General features: G+C 45.9%; 1 protein-coding gene across 1 annotated transcript in view; it reads left to right on the top strand.

The window, feature by feature from the left end:
* Ubap1l (ubiquitin associated protein 1 like) overlaps positions 1-18,930 on the top strand; it is a 30,393-nt gene extending 11,463 nt beyond the window's left edge. Inside the window, exons 3-6 of the mRNA XM_074066222.1 lie at positions 5,455-6,024; positions 8,177-8,386; positions 17,213-17,314; positions 18,183-18,930. Of these exons, the coding sequence (XP_073922323.1) occupies positions 5,455-6,024; positions 8,177-8,386; positions 17,213-17,314; positions 18,183-18,317 (1,017 nt within the window). The 3' untranslated portion in view covers positions 18,318-18,930. The remainder of the gene's footprint in view (positions 1-5,454; positions 6,025-8,176; positions 8,387-17,212; positions 17,315-18,182) is intronic.
* The last annotated feature ends 6,178 nt before the right edge of the window (positions 18,931-25,108 follow it).

The following is a 25,108-nucleotide window of genomic DNA, read 5'->3' as shown; positions in this document are numbered from 1 at the left end:
TTAGGTACACATTCCAAGGGGAGGTGGTAGTATCACATGTGACCTCAGGATAAAAGCAACTTAGCTTCCTGGAGAATCAATATAACTTCCTGTAAATTTAGGGGGGAAACTCATTACACTTACACTATAACACAGATATATCATGGAGCAGAATACAAAGTTCACATTAACTTAAAAAATAAAAGAATCAGACTGAAAAGAATGGCTGGGGGCATGGCTCAAGTGTTAAGAGCGCCTGCCTAGCAAGTGCAAGGCCCTGAGTTCTAACCCCAGTTCTCCAAAAAAAGTCTTAAAAATAAAAGACTGCAAAGAACTAAAACTCAGGTCCAGATTCCAAGTCATTTCATATTGGCTAAGAGTAGGACCTGGAACATGAGAGACAAGATACAGGACAGGTAAGGTTTGAAGGTGGAAAAAAAAGAGATTCGGGGAGGGTCAGGTAGAGGGACCTGGATGGCTAGGGGTGCAAGAGAAGACTCACTGTGGTTTTGCTTATCTGCAGACCCTGGAGTTACTCAGAGGCTCTCATCAGGACCAAGTGAGCTCTGTAAGGCCTGAAGCACAGCATCCAGGTGTCATGCTGTGTGGCAGGAGCTCTTGCTCTCCCCTGGCAGCCTGTGCTGTGGGTTCTGTCTCTGACACAGGCCTGTGTTGTTGAGAAGGGCTGCTGTACTGGAGGTGGATTACCACAGCTTTTCCCTCCCTGCTCAGCTCAAGCTGAGGTAGTTCTGAAGGTTCTCATCTAGAAGCAAAAGTAGGTACTCTTCTCCCAAGGCCATGTCCACATGCTTATGGTGGCTCTGCCTCTCCTCTTAGGGCAGACAACTGCACTCCTATGAGCCTGTTTCCTTCCCTGAGCCTCCTTTCTTTGATTGCTGGGCCAAACTTACAAATAGAAAAGCAGGAGACTCCAAGATGACTGACAGCCTCTCCTGATAAATCTTCTCAGTTCACAGGCTGTATTCCCCAGATTTGGAAACTGAAACACATTTCCCTCTAGCAATAATGCTGCAGATGATAATTAGATGGCAAGGCAACCTTGCAGTGGCATAAAGGGAAAAAATGATAATAATCCCCATTTATTAAGCATCTACTGTGCACCCAGCCTATGCTAGCTACTCATCATACATTTGCTCTTCTCTCTTATTTTTATGATGATCTTTTTAACAGACTGATATTCTTACATGGCACATGAAACCAAAGCTCTTACCCAAGTGACCCACAGGGTCACATAGCTTGTGAGTGACAGCCAGAATTCCAACACAGAGTCTGTCAAGCCTCAAGCCATGTCTGTCCCCTCCACTCTGCCACTTTTACTTTCCCAAGGAGCTCTTCCTTCCATAGATAAAGTCTCAACAAGTCTTTTTTTCCTCCCCATGGTTTCCTTTTAATTAGTGTACTTTTTAAATTCTTTTTTTTTTTTTGGCAGTATTGGGGTTTGAACTCAGAGCCTACACCTTGAGCCACTCCACCAGCCCTTTTTTGTAATGGGTTTTTTCATGATAGAGTCTCTTGAACTATTTGCCTGGGCTGGTTTCGAACCACAGTCCTCCTGATCTTTGCCTCCTGAGTAGCTAGGATTAAGGCATGAGCCACTGGCTCCCGGCTTTAATTTAATTTTTTAGAAAAAAAGCTAATTAGTGTGATTTAAAATGAATATATACACATATATGGCTGGGGCATGGCCTAGCAAGGATGAGGCCCTGAGTCCAATTAATACCACCCCCCAAAAAAAGATGTTGCTGGACTTGGTGGCTCATATCTATTGACTTCTTAAGAGGCAGAGGAACTTATTCTAGAGCCCAGGCAAAAAGTTAGTGAGATACCATCTCACCAACAAGTTGGGCATGGTATGTGTGTCCGTGATCATAGCAATTCAGGAGACATAAGTAGGAGAATTGCGGTCTGAGGCCACCTCAGGCAAAAACACCAGACTCTATCTGAAAAACAACTAAAGCAAAAAAAGGCTCAAATGGTTTGAACTCAGAGCCTAGCAAGTGCAAGGCTCTGAGTTCAAACTCTAGTACTGCCAGAAAAATGAATATGTATAGAACAGGAATTCGTAAACACTTTTGGTAGTAAAAACTCTGTAGTGACTACTTTGCTGTTGTGGAGAGAAAGCCATAAACAATATGGTCATAGTGGATGGCCATGAGTATGTTCTAATAAAACTTTACTTACAAAAACAGGGTGGGGGTTAGTTTGGCCCACAGGTATTAGCCTACCCCTGGTAGAGTGAAAAGTCTCACCTAACACCTTTCCAAAATCTGCCATGTTCCCCACCTCTACCTCTATTTAAAAAAAAATTATTTATTACCATATTATAGTTGGCCCAGGGGTGGGGTACATTATTACAAAAGTGCTTACAATACATCTTAATTAGATTCACCCCCTCCTTCTTTCTCCTTTATCCTCCCTCTCCCTCTTCTTAGAACAGTTTCAACAAGTCTTATTATTCCATTTTCATATATGAATACATAGTACTTCCACCACACCTCTACCTCTTATTGGTTATCTCTGCTACTCATTTTATTTTTTAGTTCTACTTATTTTTATTTTTTGTGCTACTGGGGATTGAACTCAGGGCCTATACCTTGAGCACTCCACCAGCCTTTTTATCTGTGATAGGTTTTTCCAAGATAGGCTCTCATGAACTATTTGCCCAGGGCTGTCTTTGAACCTCAATCCTCCTGATCTCTGCCTCCTGAGTAGCCAGGATTACAGGTGTGAGCAATTGGCACCTGGCTCTGTTACTCATTTTAAATGTCTTATAGATGCATACATGCTTACATGTGTATATACAAGCAAATACAACCATTTTTTTTAAAAACACAGAATGTAACATATGTATTATTCTTTTTTTAAAGATAGTAAAGAGTGATTTATTAACAAAGTAAAAGTATCCATATTGTTCTTTTTGGTCTTTCTACTGCAGGTATTGTAAGGTCTTTCTATATCAGCCTATAGAAAGCTTCAATTTTCTTTTTTCCCTGAATAGTTTGTGTCATGTGGATATAGTGTACTTCATTGTCCCTTTTGATGGACATTTAAGTTGTTCCTAGTCTTTTGCCATTAGAAAAGTGCTTCAGGGAACCACCAACTATATGCAAATGCCCTTCAGCATTTGTCTGAGTATGTTGTCAGATTGCCCTCCATAGGGGTCATACAACTTACATCCCAATCTGCATTGTAAAAGTGCCTTTTCCTGCCAGATTCCCAAAGACATCCTCACACCAGGTCTGCCAAGAAATAGGCAAAAGGTGTCTTGGAATGGTTTTACTTTGCCTTTCTCTTGGACTGAATGAGGTTCAGCAGCTTTTCATATGTTCAAGAGGCATTTGTATTTTCTTTTTTGTGGACTCTCCAGCTCTTCTGCCCATTTTCTGTTGGGCAGTTGATCTTTTCCTTATCTACTTGTAGGCACTCTCTATTTAGTGAAGTTAGCTGTTTATGATATGTGTCATCCCCTCCTCTCCAGTTTGTCATTTGTCTTTTGCCCTTGCTTCTAGGTTATGTTTGCCATGAATATTTTGTGCATTTGCTCATATGTTGTAATATACAATTTTCTTTTCTTTTATGGCCTCTGAATTTTGATCCAAAGTAAGAAAGGCTCTGCTCATCTGAGATTATAAAGGATTTCTCTCCTGTTTTCTCCTAGTACTTTGATGGATTATATCATATACTTGAATCTTTGATCCTTTTGGAATTCATCCTTGTGTATGTACAATGTGACAATGGATCCAATCTTTTTTTTTTCAAGCTTTCACAACTTATTGATTAGCCTCTCTTTTCCTTTTGCTGGAGATGCCACCTTTATTACTGACTAAAGCCCAATATATATTAAGGTCTATTTCTGACTTTCTGTTATGTACCTTTAATCTGTCTGGCATAGTACCATAGCTTAATTATTGAAAACTGGTAAAGCCAGTTCTCCTTATTTATATTTTTGTCCCCAGTGTTTTCCTGGCAATTCTTATTTGTTTGGTTTTCATATGAAATTTAGAATCATCTTGTATAGTTTCAAAATCAGAAGTACTGGTTTTTTATTGGGTTTTAAAATCTTTTTATCCCTCTAAATCCTGCTGGCTGTCTTTATTTCTTAGTCTATTTTTTTCCAATATGCCTCAGTTATGAAATTGTCTTTTTCCCCTCCTTTGTCCTTCACAACCTGCCTTTTTTTTCCCTCCAGCCTCTTTATCTAACCACTGATTCTGCACATGCTTATAAATGTCTATTCTGTTCCTGGCTTGCTCTGCCCTAAAGATACAGAAAGGAACAAGACATGGTCTCAGACAGGCGGTCACACTGGAGCAGCTGAATTCTGCACCTCTCCCCACAATAGGATCATGTCAGTGAGAGGGCAATACTGTGCTCTAGTTTGTATGTCTCTTTCTGCCTAACTGCCCTCCCTCCCCCTCAACAATCCCCACTTCCCCCAGACTTTCTCTTTTTTTAACTGGCCATGGGACAGCACTGAAATCACCTTTTAAAATTGTTTTTTTGTGGTGCTAGGGATGGAACCCAGGGCCTTGCACATGCTCAGCAAGTAAGTGCACTACCACTGTGCTATACCTACAGTCTTTATATATATATATATATTTAACATTCATAAATACATATATATACATATACATACATATATATATATATGTGGGTGTGTACGTATGCATTCGGGGACAGCACAAGTTTGAACTCACAGCCTCACACTTGCTAGGCAGGTGCTCTTACCACTTGAGTCACTCCACCAGTCTCAAAATTTTATATTTTTAATGGAATTGTAAGTTTTCTGTTCTTAACCTTAAAGGTAGAAAACAGGAATACTTTGTTTTTGCCTCATGTATAAACTCTCAAGTTAGATGACTTATGTGGGCTCCAGATTGCTTTTTGAGGTGGCAGAATATGGAAGAAAGCCTGCAGTCAGGTAAAGGAAGGCAGGCTCAGCCACACACCAATCTACTCTTAGTCAATAGCCTCATTGTGGTAATCTGGAAATAGGAAGGACTTGAACCTACTAAGTAGAGTTCAACAAAGATTAGATTATTACATTTCCTGGGCCCCAAAGTAACCTTGGATATCAGGAAATGGTGTTGGGGGGGGATATTACTCATCCCTGGCAGATGGCTCAAAGGAAATGGTGCTGGGATGCGTGATAACTTATTTGCCAAGATCACGTTTTATTGGAGAAGTTTTTCGGTAGCATGCTGAATGTCTGAGGGTTTTAAATTCTGGATTTTGCCGCCTTCCATTCTATTAACTCACTCCTCCCTCTGTCCTTCATGCCATGGTTTGCCATTGAACTGCTATGACATCCAAGTGGTAGCTAGAGCCGAGGGCTGGAGTGGGCTGTGAAGGATTCCGGGGCTCAGAACTGAGCTGTCCAAGACTGGCAAAGTCTTTGACTGGACAGGGTCCCAAGGGTTCCCAGCTGGGTCTCAAATCGCCCTCTCTTGGCAGCACGACTTCAGCCTGGAAAGAAAGGCTCTATTCTGGGTAGAGGCTGCCATCCGAGGACCCTTCCCCTACCACTGCGGTGACCTGGGAACAGCGTCAGCCCCTCCAGCCTGGCTCTTGCTAGTCAGCCCCGAATATGGACTGGGGCCTGCACCTGCCAAACCCGAAGGCCAGCAGGCCGGGCACCAGGAGCAGGAGGAAAAAAACGAAGACGACGAAGTGTCCTCTGCCAGCAAACAAGAGCTGGACCACAGCAGCCCTCAGCCCGGCTCCCCGGCAAGCCCCAGCCCTGGTCCCCGCCGCTGCTCACTGGAATTGCCGCACAGCGTGAGGCCGGAGCTGGCCAGGGCACCGCTGGCCAGGGCGCGGCGGCTCTCGGAGAGCAGGCTGCCCGCACGTACCCGCGCCGTCCTGCACCGCTTCCGCGGCGGCCACCGGACTCTGAGCCTGTGCCCCGGTCCCATGCCGTCCCCCGGCCCCGCGCCCCAGCTCCCCAGCGCCTCCGCGCTGCCCCCTCGGCCCTGCACGGCAGGCGCCATGCCCCCACTGCGGAGCCACAAGCCCACAGTTGCGGTAAGGGCTCTGCTCGCTCGGCCAAGGCCGCAGCTTACCAAGCAGAGGCCCCCAGGATCTGGGTCTCCAGACCTGCGGCCGCAGCGCTGCCTGTTCCTATTTTTACCCGCTCCCACCTGGCGCTCCTCCTGCAGTCCTCTGCCTAGAATATTCCCTGCTCAAAAGCCCTCATTCTTTCGGTTTCCCGCTGAGCCTGGTTGCCTCTATTGAGGCGCATGTCACAATGATTGCAATGGCTGTGATAATCCACTCTTCAATGGAGTACCAGTTCTTTTAGGACAGGGATGGGGGCTGGCATCTCTTTTTGCTTCCAGGACCCCTAGCCGTAGACCTGACCCGTAGGGGGTGCTCAGTGAATGTCTGTTGAAGACATGGAATCTAGGGCTTCCCCCTGGGTGACTTGCTACAGGCTGGGTAGGTTGGAGGCTTAGTCAGGGATATTACTTCCTGTCAGACACTGACTTGAGAGCTAAAGTCAAAGCCACAGGATAAAAAGAGAGTTGGCCCAGGGGATGTGGGACAAGGCCTATCCCTGCCTGGTTGGGTCAGGTATTGGGAGAGGAGCAGGGCTGTTGCAGGATGGGAGGCTTTAGCATGGAAGAAGTGAACTGGAAAATACTAGGAGCAGAGTGGACATATTAGTGAAGCCCAAGAAGCCCCTCATTTGTCCCTTACAAGGCCTTGTACACAATTTGTATTCCTAATTGTGTGTTCTGTTTCTTTTAAGTCTCCAAATTGTTTTAACTATCAGGCTCCATAAAACCTAGATCCAGAATAAATGGGGTAGATCAGGACTGGTAGCAGAAGGTTGCGCTTGGGCATAGCTTTCTGCCCCGTGATCAGGCCAGGAAATGCTGCAGAACAAGGCTAGGATGAAATTAGATTTAAAAAAAAGAGAGAGAGAATTGAGGCTTTCCTGTTCACTGGTATGTGACCTTAGGTGAGTCCCTAAAGCACTTAGAGGTGCCATATCTACCTGTAAAGTGGGCCAGTAACTCTTCCCACAGTTGTTAGAGCAAACAGTACAGGAGAAGAGCCTCGGCGAACATGCCTACCTCAAGGATCAGAGGTGATGACAGGGTGATTCTTCCCTGGAGAAAATCAATTTAACTCTAGCAGCAGTCCTTGGGGGAGGATGGGGCAGATAGTTCTGGGGATTAGAAAACTAAGACAGAGAGTAACTAAGACTCTATTTCAAGGCTACTCCTAAAATTTGGATGTTTTCACCTTAGAGGTAAAAGGCAGACCCTGGGGTGATGTTCCAGCAGGAAAATCCCTGAGCAGACTGGATGGGTGAGAAATTCACATGCCCCACATGTGCACTGCCTGGAGCCTGGGCTGCAGTTGGGCTTTCCTTGGGAGGAGGGATGGGTGCTGTATTCATGGCTAACAGAGGGAGTTGGTCCTCATGGGAGGTGAGCTGCTGCTGCTGATGGCCAAACCAATAGCAATGCCTTCAAGTTTAGCATCTGCCTGAGTATCTGAGTACAACTGAAAGGCCAATGTGCCCAGTTCTTGCCCTGCTCTCCCCTGCTGACCAGCCTAGCCAAACACCTGCCCTCCCCCTGCCCAAGGGGTAAAGAACCCTCTGAGTAGGGTTCACATGCTAAATGTGTGTTATATCAGATCATTAACTTCTCAAGCCTCGATTTTAATATCTATAAGATGGGATAACAGGATGGACCTATCTTTTTTATTTATTTTCTTTGAGATGGGATCTCACTGTGTTTCCCAGTTTGGCCCAAACTCCTATTCTCCTGCCTTGGCCCCCCCAGGAGCTGGGACTACAGGTGTGTACCACCACACCCAACTGCCTATCATATTTCATTTTCAGGTTGTTCTAAGAAATCAATGAAATATTAGGCTTTCCTGACAGTTTCTGTATGGCAGTACCTTTGCTAGTCACTGTGCTCATGTTGTATTAGCTATGCCTCCTAACAGCCCCATGGGGTACTTCGGAGATTGCCTCCATTATACATCTGAGTACAAGGAGTGAACAGTGGAGAGCTGGAGTCTGTAGGATTGTAAGCCCTTCATAATGCTAGCCTCACTCTACAGAGAATGTGGTACACAAAGCCACCTCTTAAAATGTCCAGCCCAGCTGAGTGTCCCCTCCTATGCTAACTGACATGCCAGCCTTTCTGTATTTCAGTCCCTCAGCCCATACACCTGCCTGCCACCTCTTAGAGGGACACCCCAGACCCTCAACTCCCACAGATCGCATCCTGATTCTACAGCCGACCTGCTGTCTGCCTTGAGCCAGGAGGAGCAGGACCTCATCGGGCCAGTGGTCGCTCTGGGATATCCCCTGGGAAGGGCCATTGTGGCACTGCAGAAGACAGGGAGGCAGAGCCTGAGCCAGGTAAGTGGGAGGCCCAGAGTTGAGGACTGAGAGGCTAGAGCCAAATGAGTAGCTTCTAATTTTTAACTTGAAGTTTTGTTTCCTTCTCTTTAAAAGCAGAACCTTAGCCTGGCATAATTATTGGGGTTTGTGAGCAAGTTTCTATCTAGACCCTACTGCTACCCACTCCACAGGAGTTTCTTAGGAATCCCCAGGCACACTTGAGGAATCTTAATATTCTACTCCTGTCCCAGGCCCTGTCCCAAATACAGGGGCTGGAGCTTTGGGAAGTCAAGAATCTTTCCAGAACTGTCCAGCAGAACTTTCTCTAAGAGAGAAAGTGTTATCCAAATAGTAGCCATTAGCTTATTGGCTAATATGGCTAGTGTGATTCAGAAACTAAATTTTAAATTTCATTTAATTGTAATTAATTTAAATTCAAATAGCTACTTATGACTAGTGGCTACCATATTGGATAGACTAGCTTTAACCACATCCCTCAATGAATAGTTTATCCATATTCACAGACATTTCTTTTCACTACCTAGCCATTCATTTAGTCAGGAGTATTCACTGGGTACTTCCTGGGAGTTTAGATGTGGCTAGGAGCTGTAGGGAGAACCAAGGTGCATAAAAACCAGTGTTGTATGTTGGGTTCCCCAAGAAGCAGACTCTGATGGATTTTGGCACTTAGGATGTTTAATTAAAAAGGCTCTTGGGACAACTCCTTGGAAGGGAGGGAGCAGAAGCAGAAGGGGCAGAATGAGTTGAGCTATAATGTAGACCCCAACAACAGTGCCAGCCCCACAGCTCTGAGGCGCTGTAGTCCCTCAGAATTCAGTGGGGCTGATATGGTCAGACCTTTATACTCCTATCTCAGTCAGTTACCACATTTGAAAACCAGGTGACAAGAGACCTGGATCTCTGCAGTTTAGGCAATATCTGAAGAGTGTCCCCAGCTTTCCCAGCATCCAGGGCCACACTCCTTCAGTGAAAGGACACATGGAGGTGCACCACAGATTCTACCACACGCAGATTCTATTCTTGAAGAATTCACCCCAAAACTTAGTGGCTTAGCACAACACTTATTTGCTCACGGTTTTGTGGGTTAGCAGTTTGTGGGGCTGGACTCAGCTGATGGTTCTGCTAGTCTCATCTGAGCTCTCTCTTTTTTTTTATTATATTCATATGTGCATACAATGTTTGGGTCATTTCTCCCCCCTTCCCCCCTGCCCTCTCCCTTACCCCTCATCCCTCCCAAACTCCCCCTAACCCCTCGCTACCAGGCAGAAACTGTTTTGCCCTTATCTCTAATTTTGTTGAAGAGAGAGTATAAGCAATAATAGGAAGGACCAAGGATTTTTGCTAGTTGAGATAAAGATAGCTATCCAGGGAGTTGACTCACATTGCTTTCCTGTGCATGTGTGTTACCTTCTAAATTAATTCTTCTCAAACTAACCTTTTCTCTAGTTCCTGGTCCCCCTCTCCTGTTGGCCTCAGTTGCTTTAAAGTATCTGCTTTAGTTTCTCTGCATTGAGGGCAACAAATGCTATCTAGTTTTTTGGATGTTTTACCTATCCTCATACCTCCCTGTGTGCTCTCACTTTATCATGTGATTGAAGTCCAATCCCCTTGTTGTGTTTGCCCTTGATCTAATGTCCACATATGAGGGAGAACATACGATTTTTGGTCTTTTGGGCCAGGCTAACCTCACTCAGAATGATGTTCTCCAATTCCATCCATTTACCTGAGAATGGTAACATTTCGTTCTTCTTCATGGTTGCATAAAATTCCATTGTGTATAGATACCACATTTTCTTGATCCATTTGTCAGTAGTGGGGCATCTTGGCTGTTTCCATAACTTGGCTATTGTGAATAGTGCCGCAATAAACATGGATGCGCGGGTGCCTCTGGAGTAACCTGTGTCACAGTCTTTTGGGTATATCCCCAAGAGTGGTATTGCTGGATCAAATGGTAGATCAATGTTTAGATTTTTAAGTAACCTCCAAATTTTTTTTCAGAGTGGTTTTACTAGTTTACATTCCCACCAGCAGTGTAAGAGGGTTCTTTTTCTCTGCGTCCTCGCCAACACCTGTTGGTGGTGGTGTTGCTAATGATGGCTATTCTAACAGGGGTGAAGTGGAATCTTAGTGTGGTTTTAATTTGCATTTCCTTTATTGCTAGGGATGGTGAGCATTTTTTCATGTGTTTTTTGGCCATTTGAATTTCTTCTTTTGAGAAAGTTCTGTTTAGTTCACTTGCCTATTTCTTTATTGGTTCATTAATTTTGGGAGAATTTAGTTTTTTAAGTTCCCTGTATATTCTGGTTATCAGTCCTTTGTCTGATGTGTAGCTGGCAAATATTTTCTCCTACTCTGTGGGTGGTCTCTTCAGTTTAGAAACCATTTCTTTTTTTTTTTTACACCATTTCTTTTGTTGAGCAGAAGCTTTTTAGTTTTATGAAGTCCCATTTATCTATGCTATCTCTTATTGCTGAGCTGCTAGGGTTCCATTGAGAAAGTTCTTGCCTATACCTATTAATTCCAAGGTATTTCCTACTCTTTCCTGTACCAGCTTTAGAATTTGGGGTCTGATATTAAGATCCTTGATCCATTTTGAGTTAATATTGGTATAGGGTGATATACATGGATCTAGTTTCAGTTTTTTGCAGACTGCTAACCAGTTTTCCCAGCAGTTTTTGTTGAAGAGGCTGTCTTTTCTCCATCGTATATTTTTAGCCCCTTTGTGAAAGACAAGTTGGTTATAGTTGTGTGGCTTCATATCTGGGTCCTCTATTCTGTTCCACTGGTCTTCATGTCTGTTTTTGTGCCAGTACCATGTTGTTTTTATTGCTATTGCTTTGTAATATAGTTTGAAGTCAGGTATTGTGATACCTCCAGCATTGTTCTTTTGACTGAGTATTGCCTTGGCTATTCGTGGCCTCTTGTGTTTCCATATAAATTTAATGGTAGATTTTTCAATCTCTTTGATGAATGTCATTGGGATTTTGATGGGAATTACATTAGACATGTAGATTACTTTTGGGAATATAGACATTTTTACTATGTTGATTCTACCAATCCATGAGCATGGGAGATCTCTCCACTTTCTATAGTCTTCCTCAATCTCTTTCTTCAGAAGTTTATAGTTTTCCTTGTAGAGGTCGTTCACATCCTTTGTTTACACCTAGGTATTTGATTTTTTTTTTGAGGCTATTGTAAATGGAATTGTTTTCATATATTCTTTCTCAGTTTGTTCATTATTAGCGTATAGAAATGCTAATGATTTTTCTATGTTGATTTTATATCCTGCTACCTTGCTATAGCTACTGATGGTGTCTAGGAGCTTTTGATTAGAGTTTTTTGGGTCTTTAAGGTATAGGATCATATTGTCTGCAAATAGGGATATTTTGACAGTTTCTTTACCTATTTGTATTCCTTTTATTCCTTCTTCTTGCCTAATTGCTCTGGCTAGGAATTCCAGTACTATGTTGAGTAGGAGTGGAGATAGTGGGCATCCTTGTCTCGTTCCTGATTTTAGAGGGAATGGTTTCACTATTAGTATAATGCTGGCTGTAGGTTTGTCATATATAGCTTTTATAATGTTAGGTACTTTCCTTTTATTCCTAGTTTTCTTAGAGCTTTTATCATGAAATGGTGTTGGATCTTATCAAAGGCTTTTTCTGCATCTATTGAGATGATTAAGTGGTTTTTGTCTTTGCTTCTGTTAATGTGGTTTATTACATTTATTGATTTTCATATGTTGAACCACCCCTGCATTCCTGGGACGAAGCCTAGTTGGTCATGGTGAATGATCTTTTTGATGTGTTGTTGAATTCAGTTTGCCATTATTTTATTGAGGATTTTTGCATCAATGTTCATTAAAGAGATTGGCCTATAGTTCTCTTTTTTGGAGGTGTCTTTGCCTGGTTTTGGGATAAATGTAATACTGGCTTCATAAAATGTGTTAGGCAGTTTTCCTTCTCTTTCTATTTCGTGGAACAGTTTAAGGAGGGTTGGTATCAGTTCTTCATTAAAGGTCTGATAGAATTCAGCAGAGAATCCATCAGGTCCTGGACTTTTTTTTTTTTTTTTTGGGAGATTCTTATTGCTGCTTCAATTTCATTTTGTGTTATAGATCTATTCAGGTGATTAATGTCCTCTTGGTTCAGTTTTGGATGATCATAGGTATCTACAAATCTGTCCATTTCTTTAAGATTTTCGAATTTATTGGAATATAGGTTCTCAAAGTAGTGTCTGATGATTTCCTGGACTTCCATGGTGTTTGTTGTTATTTCCCCTTTTGCATTCCTGATTCTACTAATTGGGTTTTTTTCTCTCCTCATTTTAGTCAGGTTTGCCAGGGGTCTGTTGATCTTGTTTATCTTTTCAAAGAACCAGCTTTTTGTTTCATTAATTCTTTGTATAGTTTTTTTGGTTTCTATTTCATTGATTTCAGCTCTTATATTATTTCTCTCCTTCTATTTGTTTTGGGATTTGCTTGTTCTTGTTTTTCTAGGAGTTTGAGATGTAGCATTAGGTCATTGACTTGGGATCTTTCAGTCTTTTTAATATATCCACTCATGGCTATAAACTTTCCTCTCAGGACTGCCTTTGCTGTGTCCCATAGGTTCTGATAGGTTGTGTTTTCATTTTCATTGACTTCTAGGAACTTTTTAATTTCCTCTTTTATTTCATCAATGGCCCATTGTTCATTAAGCAATGAGTTATTCATTTCCAGCTGTTTGCATGTTTTTTGTCTTTATTTTTGTTGTTGAGTTCTAATTTTATTGCATTGTGATCAGATAGAATGCATGGTATGATTTCTATTTTCTTATATTTGCTGAGGCTTGCTTTGTGCCCTAGGATATGATCTATTTTGGAGAAGGTTCTGTGGGCTGCTGAGAAGAATGTATATTGTGTAGAAGTTGGATGAAATGTTTTGTAGACATCAACTAGGTCCATTTGATCTATGATATATTTTAGATCTAGGATTTCTTTATTGATTTTTTTGTTTGGATGACCTATCTGTTGATGATAGTGGGGTGTTAAAGTCTCCCACGACCACTGTGTTGGAATTAATATATGCTTTTAGGTCCTTCAGGGTATGTTTGATGAAATTGGGTGCATTGACATTGGGTGCATATAGGTTGATAATTATTATTTCCTTTTAGCCTATTTCCCCTTTTATTAGTATGGAATGTCCTTCTTTATCTCGTTTGATCACTGTAGGTTTGAAGTCTACTTTGTCAGAGATAAGTATTGCTATTCCTGCCTGTTTTGGGGGGCCATTGGCTTGGTAAATCTTCTTCCAGCCTTTCATCCTAAGCCTATGCTTATTTCTGTCGGTGAGATGGGTCTCCTGTAAGCAACAAATTGTTGGATCTTCCTTTTTAATCCATTTCGTCAAACGGTACCTTTTGATGGGGGAATTAAGTCCATTAACATTAAGTGTTAGTACTGATAAGTATGTGGTGATTCCTGTCATTTAGTTGTCTTAGTTGTTTGAAGGTTTGATTGTGTGTACCTAAGTTGAGGTTACTCTCTACTTTCTTGCTTTTTCTTTTCCTGTAAGTTGAGGTTACTCTCTACTTTCTTGCTTTTTCTTTGGTGCTGCCTGCCCTTTCATGGTTATGTTGGATTTCATTTTCTGTGTGCAGAATCCCTTGAAGAATCTTTTGTAGTGGTGGCTTTGTGGTCACATATTGTTTTAGTTTCTGCTTATCATGGAAGACTTTTATTGCTCCATCTGTTTTGAATGATAGTTTTGCTGGGTAGAGTATCCTAGGGTTGAAGTTATTTCCATTCAGTGCCCGGAAGACCTCACCCCAAGCTCTTCTTGCTTTTAATGTTTCTGTTGAGAAGTCTGCTGTGATTTTGATGGGTTTACCTTTGTATGTTATTTGTTTTTTCCCTCTTACAGCCTTCAATATTCTTTCTCAAGTCTCTGTACTTGTTGTTTTAATGATAATGTACCGTGGGATAGTTCTATTTTGGTCAGGTCTGTTTGTGTTCTGAGGCCTCTTGCACCTGTGTGGGCATAGATTTCTCTAGATTTGGGAAATTTTCTGTAATTATTTTGTTGAATATATTATGCATTCCCTTTGCTTGCATCTCTTCTCCTTCTTCAATGCCCATGATTCTCTCACCAGAGCTCTCTTATAGCTACAGTTTGGTGACTTAATTGGTGCTGAATGGTCTAAGACCATTGATTGGTGATACTGGTCAACTGGGTCATCTTTCTCCAACAGACTAGCCCACTTGATTTAAAAAAATGCAAGAGTGAAAGCTGCAAGGCTTCCCAAGCCTAGGCTAAAATTGGGCATAGTCACCTCCATCGTATTCTGTTGGTCAAAGCATGCCAAAATTAAAAAAAAAAAAAGCCCAAATTTAAAAGGTGGAAAAATAGACTCTATCTCTTGATGGGAGGGACCATAAAGACTTTATGGTCATCATGAACCAACTAAAGGAGATTCCAGCAATCAGGAAAGCCTCCATGGAGGTACCAAGCTGGACTTCAAGGTTAGAGGGGCTCTGACTTTGAAGTAAGGAGAAAGGATGATATTCTAGGTAGGAACAAAGAAGTGGGGGCAGGAGAGAAGTGTTTGGGTAGCCCTGATACAACTAGTCTTGCTGGGGGAGGTGAATCAGGCAAACTGGTGGGAGATAAGGCAGGGAATTTGGAGCAAATTGAGGGTCCTTGAAGGCTGGACTGAGAATTTGGTAAATGACCCAACATGCAAAAGGAAGCTTGGAAGGATTGGAAGTAGGGACAAGAGGTAGTATTAAATGCCGTTGCCTTCATACCCCCACCATGTGTCTTCCCCCTTTGCATTGTTTTCTAAACATCAGACTGGAAAGCTGCCCCAAGGGCAGTTGGCACTTACTCTTTTTCTTCCTGTGCCTGTCCCACCAACATCAGACTGGGGCCTGAAGATGCCATCCTCACTTATCCTAGGCCTGAGGCAGCCCATAGCTTCTACAGTCCCAGAGACCCAAAAGGTAACCAAGTGGCAAAATCTTTACCACACAGATTCTCAGGCCCTGCCCGAAGGCCTACAGATAAGAAGATCTGCATATGGTCCTGATATAACAGCCTGGCCAGTTGTCCTATTAGTCGTGAGTTCTCAAATTTGGCAGCATATTAAAATTGCCTGGAAAGCCATAAAAACATTCAATACCCAGGCTACACCCTAACCAATTATACCAGAACTTATGGAGGTGAGGCCCAGCATCAGTAGTGCTCAAAGCTCCTGCAGTGGTTGCAACGAGCACCAAGATTGAGAACCATTGCTGTGGATAAGCCAAAAGGTGAAGGGAACATCCACCAGCTGCCCTTGCCCTTGCCCTCCCTTCTCTGAAGTGAAGGTTTCTCCAAGAGCCCCTCCCCTAGCAGCCAATCTCCCTTAGGGACCAGGCACTGTCAGGTGTTCGGGGCCCTCCTTCTGGTATCTGTCAAATCACCTTACCTGCCAAGGCCTCAGTTTCCTCAGCTATGAACAGGGATGTGGGTATGTGGCTTTCAAAATGTGCTCAGTGCAGGGTCTAGGCAGGAGCCCTGGACTCTGGAGTTCCTTGGCACCAGGCCTCCATTCTCCCAGGCAGCCCAGAATTTCAGCCTGCTATTGCTGAAGAGTCCTATGCTGGGGCAAACTGGTCAGGATGTACAACAGTTTGAACACCATTGGGTTAGACAGTCTGTGCATTCTGCTTCCTCTGAGGGTCTGCAGAAACCAGACCTGCACCTTCTCATCGAATACTCATAATTCTTATGGTCTGGACCTTCACTGGGCGCCCATCCCCCATACATTCTGCTTTGATTTGGCTGGCACTGATGCTGTCCTGCATCTGGTTTATCTCCCCCACTAAGCTATGAATTCCCTGAAGGTGGTTCTTAATGCATTTTATAAACACACCATGTATTTATTGAGCTCCTTACACTGGCCACACTGGTGCTGGGACACAGTGATGAACAAGACTGACCAACCCTTCCTTGGGGAGCAAAAAGTTAGTGGATGAGAAAGACAAAGTGAAGCAGTTACGGAGTTGTGTGTGCTGCTCTGGCGGAGCACAGGGGCTCTAGGAGCACCAGGGAACGCACCCAGTGATGATGGAAGCGAGGTGACAGAAAGGCTTCTGGGCGGGGATGAGGCCAGCCCTGGCTGGGGGAACCAGAAAGACAGCCTGGAAAAAAGGGGAAGCTGTTGGGGATGTAGACAGGGTGGAGCAGGCCTCTGAGCCCACTGAGAAGGCAGTCCTTTCTCCTGAGGGTAGAAGAAACCCTGGGGACTTAAGCAGGGAATGACCAGAATAGGTAGGGTCCTCCTCTGCTCACCTTCCCTCCCCCAGCCTCGTGCAGGACTATTGCCTAGTAGAGGCTTAAGGAGTCCTGGGTGATTGGTGTGTCTGGGTGTGGGAAGGGGTACATGGGTGTGGATGGGTGAGAAGGCTCCTTTCACAAGAGGGTGCTCAGCAGGGAGTGTGGGCAGGCTGGGGTGGTGGGGCTCATATGTAGAGTTGCCTAGGGGTGGCCAATGAGACAGCCTCTTAGAAGTCTGTCTTGCTCCCCACAGAGATTCTGTGACTACCTTAGCCCACCTTGGCAGACCTTTTCCTGGATTCCAGCCCTCAGCTTTGGACCCCAGCACCTGTCCCAGGCTCTCAGAGGAGGTTTTTGTTCCTCTTCTGTTGGCTCCTGCTATCTCTGGGGGCCCAGCATATATGGGGGGTTGCCCAGTCTGCCCAGCCCTAAGCTCAGACACTTGGGTGACTTAAAGTGCTTCCAAACCCAGTCTACTGGCCCTGCCACTCTTATCATTCTTCTTTCTCTGCCCCGTTTTGGTCCAGTTTTTCGGCTACCTCAGTGCCCGGGAAAGGCTGCTGCAGCAGGGCTACGAGGAGGTCCTGGTGGATGAGGCCATGGAGCTGTTCCAGTTCTCAGAGAGCCAGGTCAACTGGGCCTTCTGCCTGGGTCCCAGGGGATGGGAGGGAGGGAGACACACAGCCCAGAGCAGCCCGTGGGCTGGATAGGAGACAGCCTGCCCACTGGCCCCAGGAGGCGGAACATGGCTAAAAGCAGGGAACTGAGGGAGAAGGGAGTGGTAGGGACAACTGGAAGTGGAGAGACCAGGGGCTTTGTTTGACATAATGCATCAACACAGCACATATTCTTGAATGGCTACTCGGTGAGAAAGGAGACATGGGTGGTACCGAGATGCATGAACCCAGAGTGTGCCACCTACCCAGAATACAGGCAGCTGCGGATCCTACAGAAAATTCTGAGTGCCCAGCAAATACGACCTGTCCATAGCCAGCAGAGCAGCTATTCACAGAGGCAGTGGGAGGGACGGAGGTGCTGAGGAGGAGAGGGACAGTGCCAGCCCCAGGTCAGAGGAAGAGGGAAGGCAGAGGCTGCACTGCATGAAACCTGACAATTCCAGGACATGGCAGCATTCCTGGACTCGGGCTGTGCATCCTCCTGGCTGCCAGTGCGCAGCCTTCTTCACCCTGTCCCAGCATGCTCCCCACAGAGGAAGCGTAGGAAATGAGCTGGGAGGGGCACACGTAAGACCAGGCCAGAGTCAGTGGCCAGACTGAGGCCTTCTTTCCTTGGCAGAGGAAGAAAGGGCAGAGCCCACACCCCCCAGAAGGACAGAAACACACAGGTACTGCCCGGGACCAGGCTTTCCTGGCCTGAGGGAATCACAGCTTTCTGGGATAGAATGAGATCCAGTGGGCGCAGGGAGGTCTCCCCACCGGGTCCCTGAGGCAGGTCTCCTGAAATTCCAGCACCCTCATCCTCCTCCCCCCCCCCCAGGCAGGGGAGTTTCTGCGCCTCTGGGAGCAGTTCAGCGACATGGGCTTCCAGCAGCAACGAATCAAGGAGGTGTTGCTGGTCCATGGCAATCGTCAGGAACAAGCCTTGGAGGAGCTGGTCGCCTATGCCCAGTGACATCCACAATGCCTGGGCCACCAGTCTAGGGCCAGGCCTGTCAGTCTATCCTAACTGCATCATTCAAACCAAGCAATACATGTTCCATCTAAAACACAAGCAATGCCAAGGTAGGGGGAGGGGAGGGCTTAGATACCAACCAACCAGCTGAAAGAGTTGCAGGTGTTGCTCTGAATAAGGGCAGGTGGGAGAGAGTGGCAGGGACTATGGTTCTCATACAAGCCTTGAAAACTACTCATATCTGACTCTTTGAACTGTGTGGATTGATAACTTTGATTTTGAGAAAATTAAAATAAATACATGATGGGCAATTCTTTTGAATCCTGAAGGCACCTGGCCTTGGTGTAGAAAGAATGTCTTAACTGGATGTTTTGAGTTCTGTTAATGTCTGACTCAAGGCCTCTTTGGTCCTCAGCTTTCCAAGGAAAAGTAGAAAGATCTGAATAAGTCAAAATTTTCTTGTGGCTTCTCTGCATAAGAATCTCTGGGGAGCCAAGCACTTGCTACTAGCTCGTGCCTGTAATCCTAGCTACTTGGGAGACTTAAGAACAGGAAAATTGCAGTTTAAGGCCAGCCCAGGTAAATAGTTCCTGAGACCTTATCTCAAAAACAACCAGAGCAAAATGGACTGGAAGTGTGGCTCAAGAGTTAGAGTGCCTGCTTCTCAAGCACACAAAGAAAGAATCCTTGGGGAGCCCCAGGCCCTACTCCCTTATGTTTTGACTCAGCCTCCAAGAAGCTAGGTTTTGTTTTTGTTTTGTTTTTTATTGAGACAGGGTCTCACTATGTTGCCTAGGCTGGCCTTGAACTTATGAGCTCAAGCAATCTTCCTGCCTCAAACTCCCAAGTAGCTGGGACTACAGATGCTGCTCACCACTGAGCTGGGCTCTGTTTTAAGTAAGAAACTCCCTGTAGAGTTTCTTTACGATGCAATGGACCCAAGGTCAGTGTGTTGACCCTCTGGACGAGCCCATCTTGGCCCCTATCTGCTCTGGCAATCTGGGGTCCTATGTTAGTCTTTCCTCTTTTGGGATTGGGGAAGTTGGGACCATCGTTGACTCCAGTCACCTCAGGCCTGTATCCCTCAGAAGCCTCCAAGGATTGAGAGGACAAATTGTTGGAGTGTTCTATGAGTCAGACAAGAGGAGATCCTCAGAGGACAAGATACTGGTTTCCCTCACCTTCCTGGCAGCCCAAGCTGGGGCCTGTGAACAACCAAAACCAAACCAAAGTTTGGTTTGGTGAAGCATTTCTCAATGCTTCAACCCCAGACACCTTGTTCAAGTACATACTGGGAACTTCTGCAGACTGACACAGTGTGGACCAGAACCCAGGTTTCCTGGGCCCATCCAGCCCCTCGGTGCTTTTCCCTAAGCCTCAGTGGCTGCCAAGCTTAAAAATGACATCGAAAATATGCTTTGGTGATTAATATTCTTTGAGCAATGCAAAACCTTTTGAGAAAATCAGCAATGGCTAAGTTAGTCACATGTCTGTGGTCAGAATGCAACTGCTCTCAGAAAAGACAGTAAAGCTGTAAGTTCAGTGTCTAAGAGTCAGTGTTAGATCCAGAGGTGGTTGTGTCCCGATTAAATTAACCTGGTTTCCGTTCACCACTTTATTAAGTCTTTTGGATTAGAAGTGACAAGTTGGCAGGCCCTCACCCATGCCACTATTTCCCAAACCTTTCCATCTGTAGAAAACTACAGCTTGGTTAAAAATGGGACAGCAATGGGAAAATTTTCAGCTTAAAATATTTTTTAGGAGGTAGAGAATAATGTGGTAGTTAGAGGCATAGACTCTGAACTGAGATCAGGCCTGATCCCTAAGTAGCTGTGTGACCTTTTGAAGGTCACTTAATTTCTCTGTAATTCAGTTTCTCATTCATAAAGTACAGACACTGAAACTTAATTTGTGAGGAGGGGCTGGTGCATAGGAAGCTTGGGCATGGTATGTACTTTCTGCTTATTCATACATATTCGTAACCTTTCTTATTCTGTAACCACCATCTTGCTTGTCCTCATGGTTATGATTAACAAACCCAAGCTGTTATGGGTTGATCTCAAGTGTCCCCCAAGGGATCATGTGTTGAAGCTTGGTCTGCAACTGATGCTGCTGCTGGGATAGAGTGTCCCTGAAGAGAATATTAGGACCCTGACCCCAACCCCTCCTCTTTTTGTGCAGTTCTGGGCTTGAACTCATGGCTTTGCATTTGCAGGTAGGCATTCTGCCATTTGAGCCATGCCCCCAGCCCCTTTTGTTTCGGTTAGTCTTGAGATAGGGTCTCACACTTATGTCTGGGCTGGCCTGGACCCTCATCCTCCTACCTATGCTCCCTGAGTAACTGGCATGAGGGTGTGTGCCACCATCTCCAGCTTTTATTGCTTGAGATGAACCTTATAAACGTTTTCCTGGGCAGACCTCGAACCTCAATCCTCTGGATCCCTCCCCAGTAGCTGGTATTACAGATGTGAGCCACTGTTCCCAGCAGCTTTGCTCTGCTCCAGAACAATGGAGCCAAGCAACAATGGACTGAAAATATGAATCAAAAGATCCTTTTCTCCTTTTAAGTTGATTTTCTCAAGTGTTTATTCACAGCAGTGGAAAGATGACTAACACACTGCTTTTTTTTTTTGGTGGGTCTGGGTTTGAACTCAGGGCTTCTCACTTGCAAAGCAGGTGCTCTACCATTTGAGCCTCACCTCCCACACCAGCATTTTTAATTAGCCTCAGAACACCTGGGAGAACCTCTCCCAGTGACTCAGCCTCTCTGGTCAGCAGAATTGAAGGTCCTCTGGCTGGAGCAGAGGACTCTGGGAAAAGGGCTAACACTGGGGATCAGGTGGCTCCTTGGTTTTTCTTTTTTTGGCGATACCAGTTTTGAACTCGGGGCCTCAAGCTTTCTAGGCAGGTGCTACCCCTGCCCAAGGTGGTTCCTTAAAACAGCATAATATGCACTCAAACTACCTGAAGGCGGGGTCTGGACGAGGCAACCCCTGGAGGGGAGGCCAAGAGGATAGTAGAGTCCAGGCCGAAAAAAGAAAAAAATCCCTAACTTAATCACATCCTGTTACATGGAAGGTAACATATTCACAGATTCTAGAAGTTAAGATATGGACATCTCTTTTTTTGTTGGTACTGGGGTTTGAACTCAGGGCCTCACCTTTGCTAAGCAGGTGCTCTACCACTTGAGTCACTCTGCCAACCCTGTTTTGTGATGGGTATTTTCAAGACAGGGTCTCATGAACTATTTGCCCTGGCTAGCTTCGAACCCCAATCCTCCTGATCTCTGCCTCCTTGGTAGCCAGGCTTACAGGTGTGACACCAGTGTCTGCTAGGGTATGGACATCTTTGTGGGGGTCATTGTTCAGCCTACCTCTGGGGGGCAATGTTTAATTCTAAATAATACATTACTAATTGTGGGAGTTATAGCAATCAATGGAGTTTTGGTGTGACTTGTATGTTTTTCCTTATTTTATTTTATTTTTGAATTAGCATGTCATTTGTTTTTTTGCTGTTTTGCTTTGTTTTGGCAGTACTGGGGCTTGAACTCAGGGCCTACACCTCGAGCCACTCTGTCAGCTCTTTTTTTGGTGATGGGTTTTTTCGAGGCAGGGTCTCATGAACTACTTGCCCGGGCTGACTTCGAACTGTGATTCTCCTAATCTCTGCCTCCTGAGTAGCTGGGATTACAGGCATATGCCACCATGCCTGGATGTATTTGTATTATACAGAAATATTCCTAGTTTACAATGGAATGAGTCTGAGTTCCTACTTCTACTGGCTGCTGTGCAGGTGAGCAGCCCCTCCCAGCAGTCAAGGCCCAGGCAGGGCCTTACTGTCATGGCTCCTCCCTCACTTGGCAGGATCTTTGCTGCTCTTGCTTCAACATGAGTCAGCCTCCCTCAGCTGGCACTGAGAACATGGAGGAGGACAAAGAGGCTGCCAGAGCCGCCTCTCAGCCCTACCCTTCCATTCCAATCCTGGTGGAAGAGACACACCCCCAAGTCTCAGTTGGCCTTTGGGGATGAAGTGGAGAAATCAGGAGCACCAGACTCTTCTAGGACCTTCCTGTCCTCTCAACCCCTTGCTTCCACACTTCCTGGTCAAGTCTGACCTCTAGCTGCCCTGTCCTGTCTTACTAGGCACCTAGAGACATCCTTGGTTGAGCTCTACAGGGAAACTCCGCCTTTTAAGAGAGGCCTACCTCAGAACAGTGGCAAAGTGAAAGGTGGCAGAGGGAACGGGCAACTTCCCAGCTCCTCACTTGACCAGCCCTCCCCCTCTTTTTTATTTTTTTTCAATACTGAGGTTTGAACTCAGTGCCTTGAACTTGGTAGGCAGGTGTTTAACACTTGAGCAGGGCAGGCAGCCTTCCGCCCACAAGGGCCCTGGAGATGGCATTTTGCTCCTGTGGACAGGGTCCTGGCCAGGCGGCCCTGCTGGCTCCATACCCAGCCCAGCAGTGGGGCACCACCCCAGCCTCCCAGGCTCCTGATGGTGGCCCTCCCTCCTGCCCATTCTCCTCCCGAACCTGTCCTTATAAGGCCACCCGCTCAGGAGACGTGCATTCTGTGTCCTCTGGGCAGTTGCCCATACAACGTCATCTGCTGTTTTACTGCTCAAGATTTTTAACCTATGATTTTATTTATTTTTTGTCGTTAAGAATATGTTTCCAGGTTGAGCACAGACATTAACTGGATGCCAGATGAGGGCAGAAAGATGGGAGCCAGGGGCTGGCAAGCCGGGGGCCAAGAATAGGCCAGCCCAGGGGCATGGCATAGTTTCAGATTCCACGTAACCCCAGCAGCCAGAGGATTCCAAGAACGTCAGCAGGCACTGTCCCTTATTCTTAAGTGACACCCAGTGTGCTTGGAAGAATGTCCCTCCTCCCTGCTGTGGGCCACCTTAGTGTGTTGTCAAGGTGCCCTGTCCTCTCCTAACCAGGAGTGGGCACTTGTCACTGTGCAGGGTCAGGTGACTCTGTCCTGTACCATTGGAACCTTGAGCACCCTTGTTCTGGCTATAGCCTCAGAGGAGCCAAAACAGCTTCTTCAGGGAGCCTGTGTGCTCTGCCCTGGCCTTCCCCAGCCAGGTACTCTGGCCTGATCAGGGAGCCCTGAGTGACCTGAAGGCCACCATTCAGGCCAAAGGTGCTTCCCCTTGCTGACAACTGAGCACCCTGCTGGTTGTCACTGGCAGCAGCCAAATGGCAACAGAGTATGTCCCCAGACCTAGAGACATGTCTCAGACTGTGAAGCTGGGAGACAGGAGGCTTGACTGAGGCTGTCTTCACTGGGAGAACTGGTTCTCAGCAAGGCGCTGTCTCCACCCCTGAGGATCCTACTGTGAGGCCCTTGGGCCCTGGCTCTTCTCTCTTCCCTGAGCTTGTAGTTAGAGGGGAAGATCAGAAGTGTTTGCTGGATGGAGAAAAAATAAGGAAAAGGGTGAAGGAGGACCCAGCAAAGTCACCCCTTCGATGAGTGGCCTAGGCTGAAAGGGAACTGGCTTCCAGAGAGGTTTCACCAATTCCCAGGTGAAAGAGCCACCAGCAAGTGTGAAGGGGTGCTCTGGGGACCTAGGATGATACTGCCAGTGAGGTGATGGTAGGGAACAAAGGCAGCCACCCACATTCCCTAATGGTCTTGGCGGAGGGTGGTCTTGGCCTTGAGGGATCAGGTGACTGGGACCAGATGAAGGAGAGATAATGGTGGCTGCCAGAAGGTCATGGTGCTAATCTGTCCATGGCCCCCTAGAGGTCCATGCTCACTTGGGGCTCTTTTGGGGAGCACCAGCACCTACTGCATGGCGGCAGGACCGAGCAGAGACAAACCTGGGTGGTGGTCCCTAAGCAGGTCAGAAGCAGTAGTCATGTTCTGGGGTGCAGTCAGCTGAGCTTGGAAGAGAGGGTGGGTGCTGTTGGCAACAGAAGCCACCACTCCTGTCTCTGTGGTGAGGAACTCTGCTCTGTCACCCCAACCCCTGCCATGTGGGGGCCAAGTTGATGGCCTAGGGGGTGTCCACAGCTGTTTGGCGGGCTCAAGGTGGGAGGGTAAAACTAAGAGAAACATTTTGGGTTTCCCTCAGTGACAGACAGAGGTCCCCTGTTCAGCTCTGGATCTTCAGTCAGATCATGACAGGGAAGGCCATCTGCATGGCCCAGGGTGACAGGATACACATGGCTGTCCCTCCACCAGCATAGCATACTCCTCCCTTCCACCCCATCACAGGGCACACTGTCCCTTGGCCCTAAGATGACAGAGACAGTTCCCTAATGAGGAATGGTGAGTGATGCTTCCAGGCTGAAAGACCCTCTTTGGGGCTCACTCCCGTGCCACGTGGTCATTAACTGCTTCTCCATCTGCTGCAGGATGGACTGTTACTGCCCAGATCACCCACTGCCCTCACCTCAGTGTAGAGGGGGCCATGAGGCATGGGAAACAACAGCCAGGGATTCGGAGGCAGCATTGTGTTCATTATTGACTTGAGTAAAAGTATATAGGTGCTATTTTCTTTGCTTGAAGTCTTACATTCCCTCAATAAGATGCAGCATTTAATAAAAGGGGGGGGGTGGGAATGGGAAAAGAAGTTAGTTCTCTCCCTCTGACCTTGCCCGCTTGCCCAAATAATTAGTGTGCTGTGGGAACTGAGCAAGGATATCTTAAAGAAAGACATGTATCCTGGGGAAAACACCAGGGAAAGAGACCCTGTGGGCACAAGAAGTGTCTACAATGGAAAATACTCATCGCAAGGGTGGACACCTGTCTTGAAGGAATGTCCAGCAGGCCCCGTTC

This window comes from Castor canadensis, chromosome 2, assembly GCF_047511655.1.
Source record: "Castor canadensis chromosome 2, mCasCan1.hap1v2, whole genome shotgun sequence".
Classification (NCBI taxonomy): domain Eukaryota; kingdom Metazoa; phylum Chordata; class Mammalia; order Rodentia; family Castoridae; genus Castor; species Castor canadensis.
Note: the sequence above shows the minus strand (reverse complement) of the source record. Positions and strands in the feature narration are given on the sequence as shown.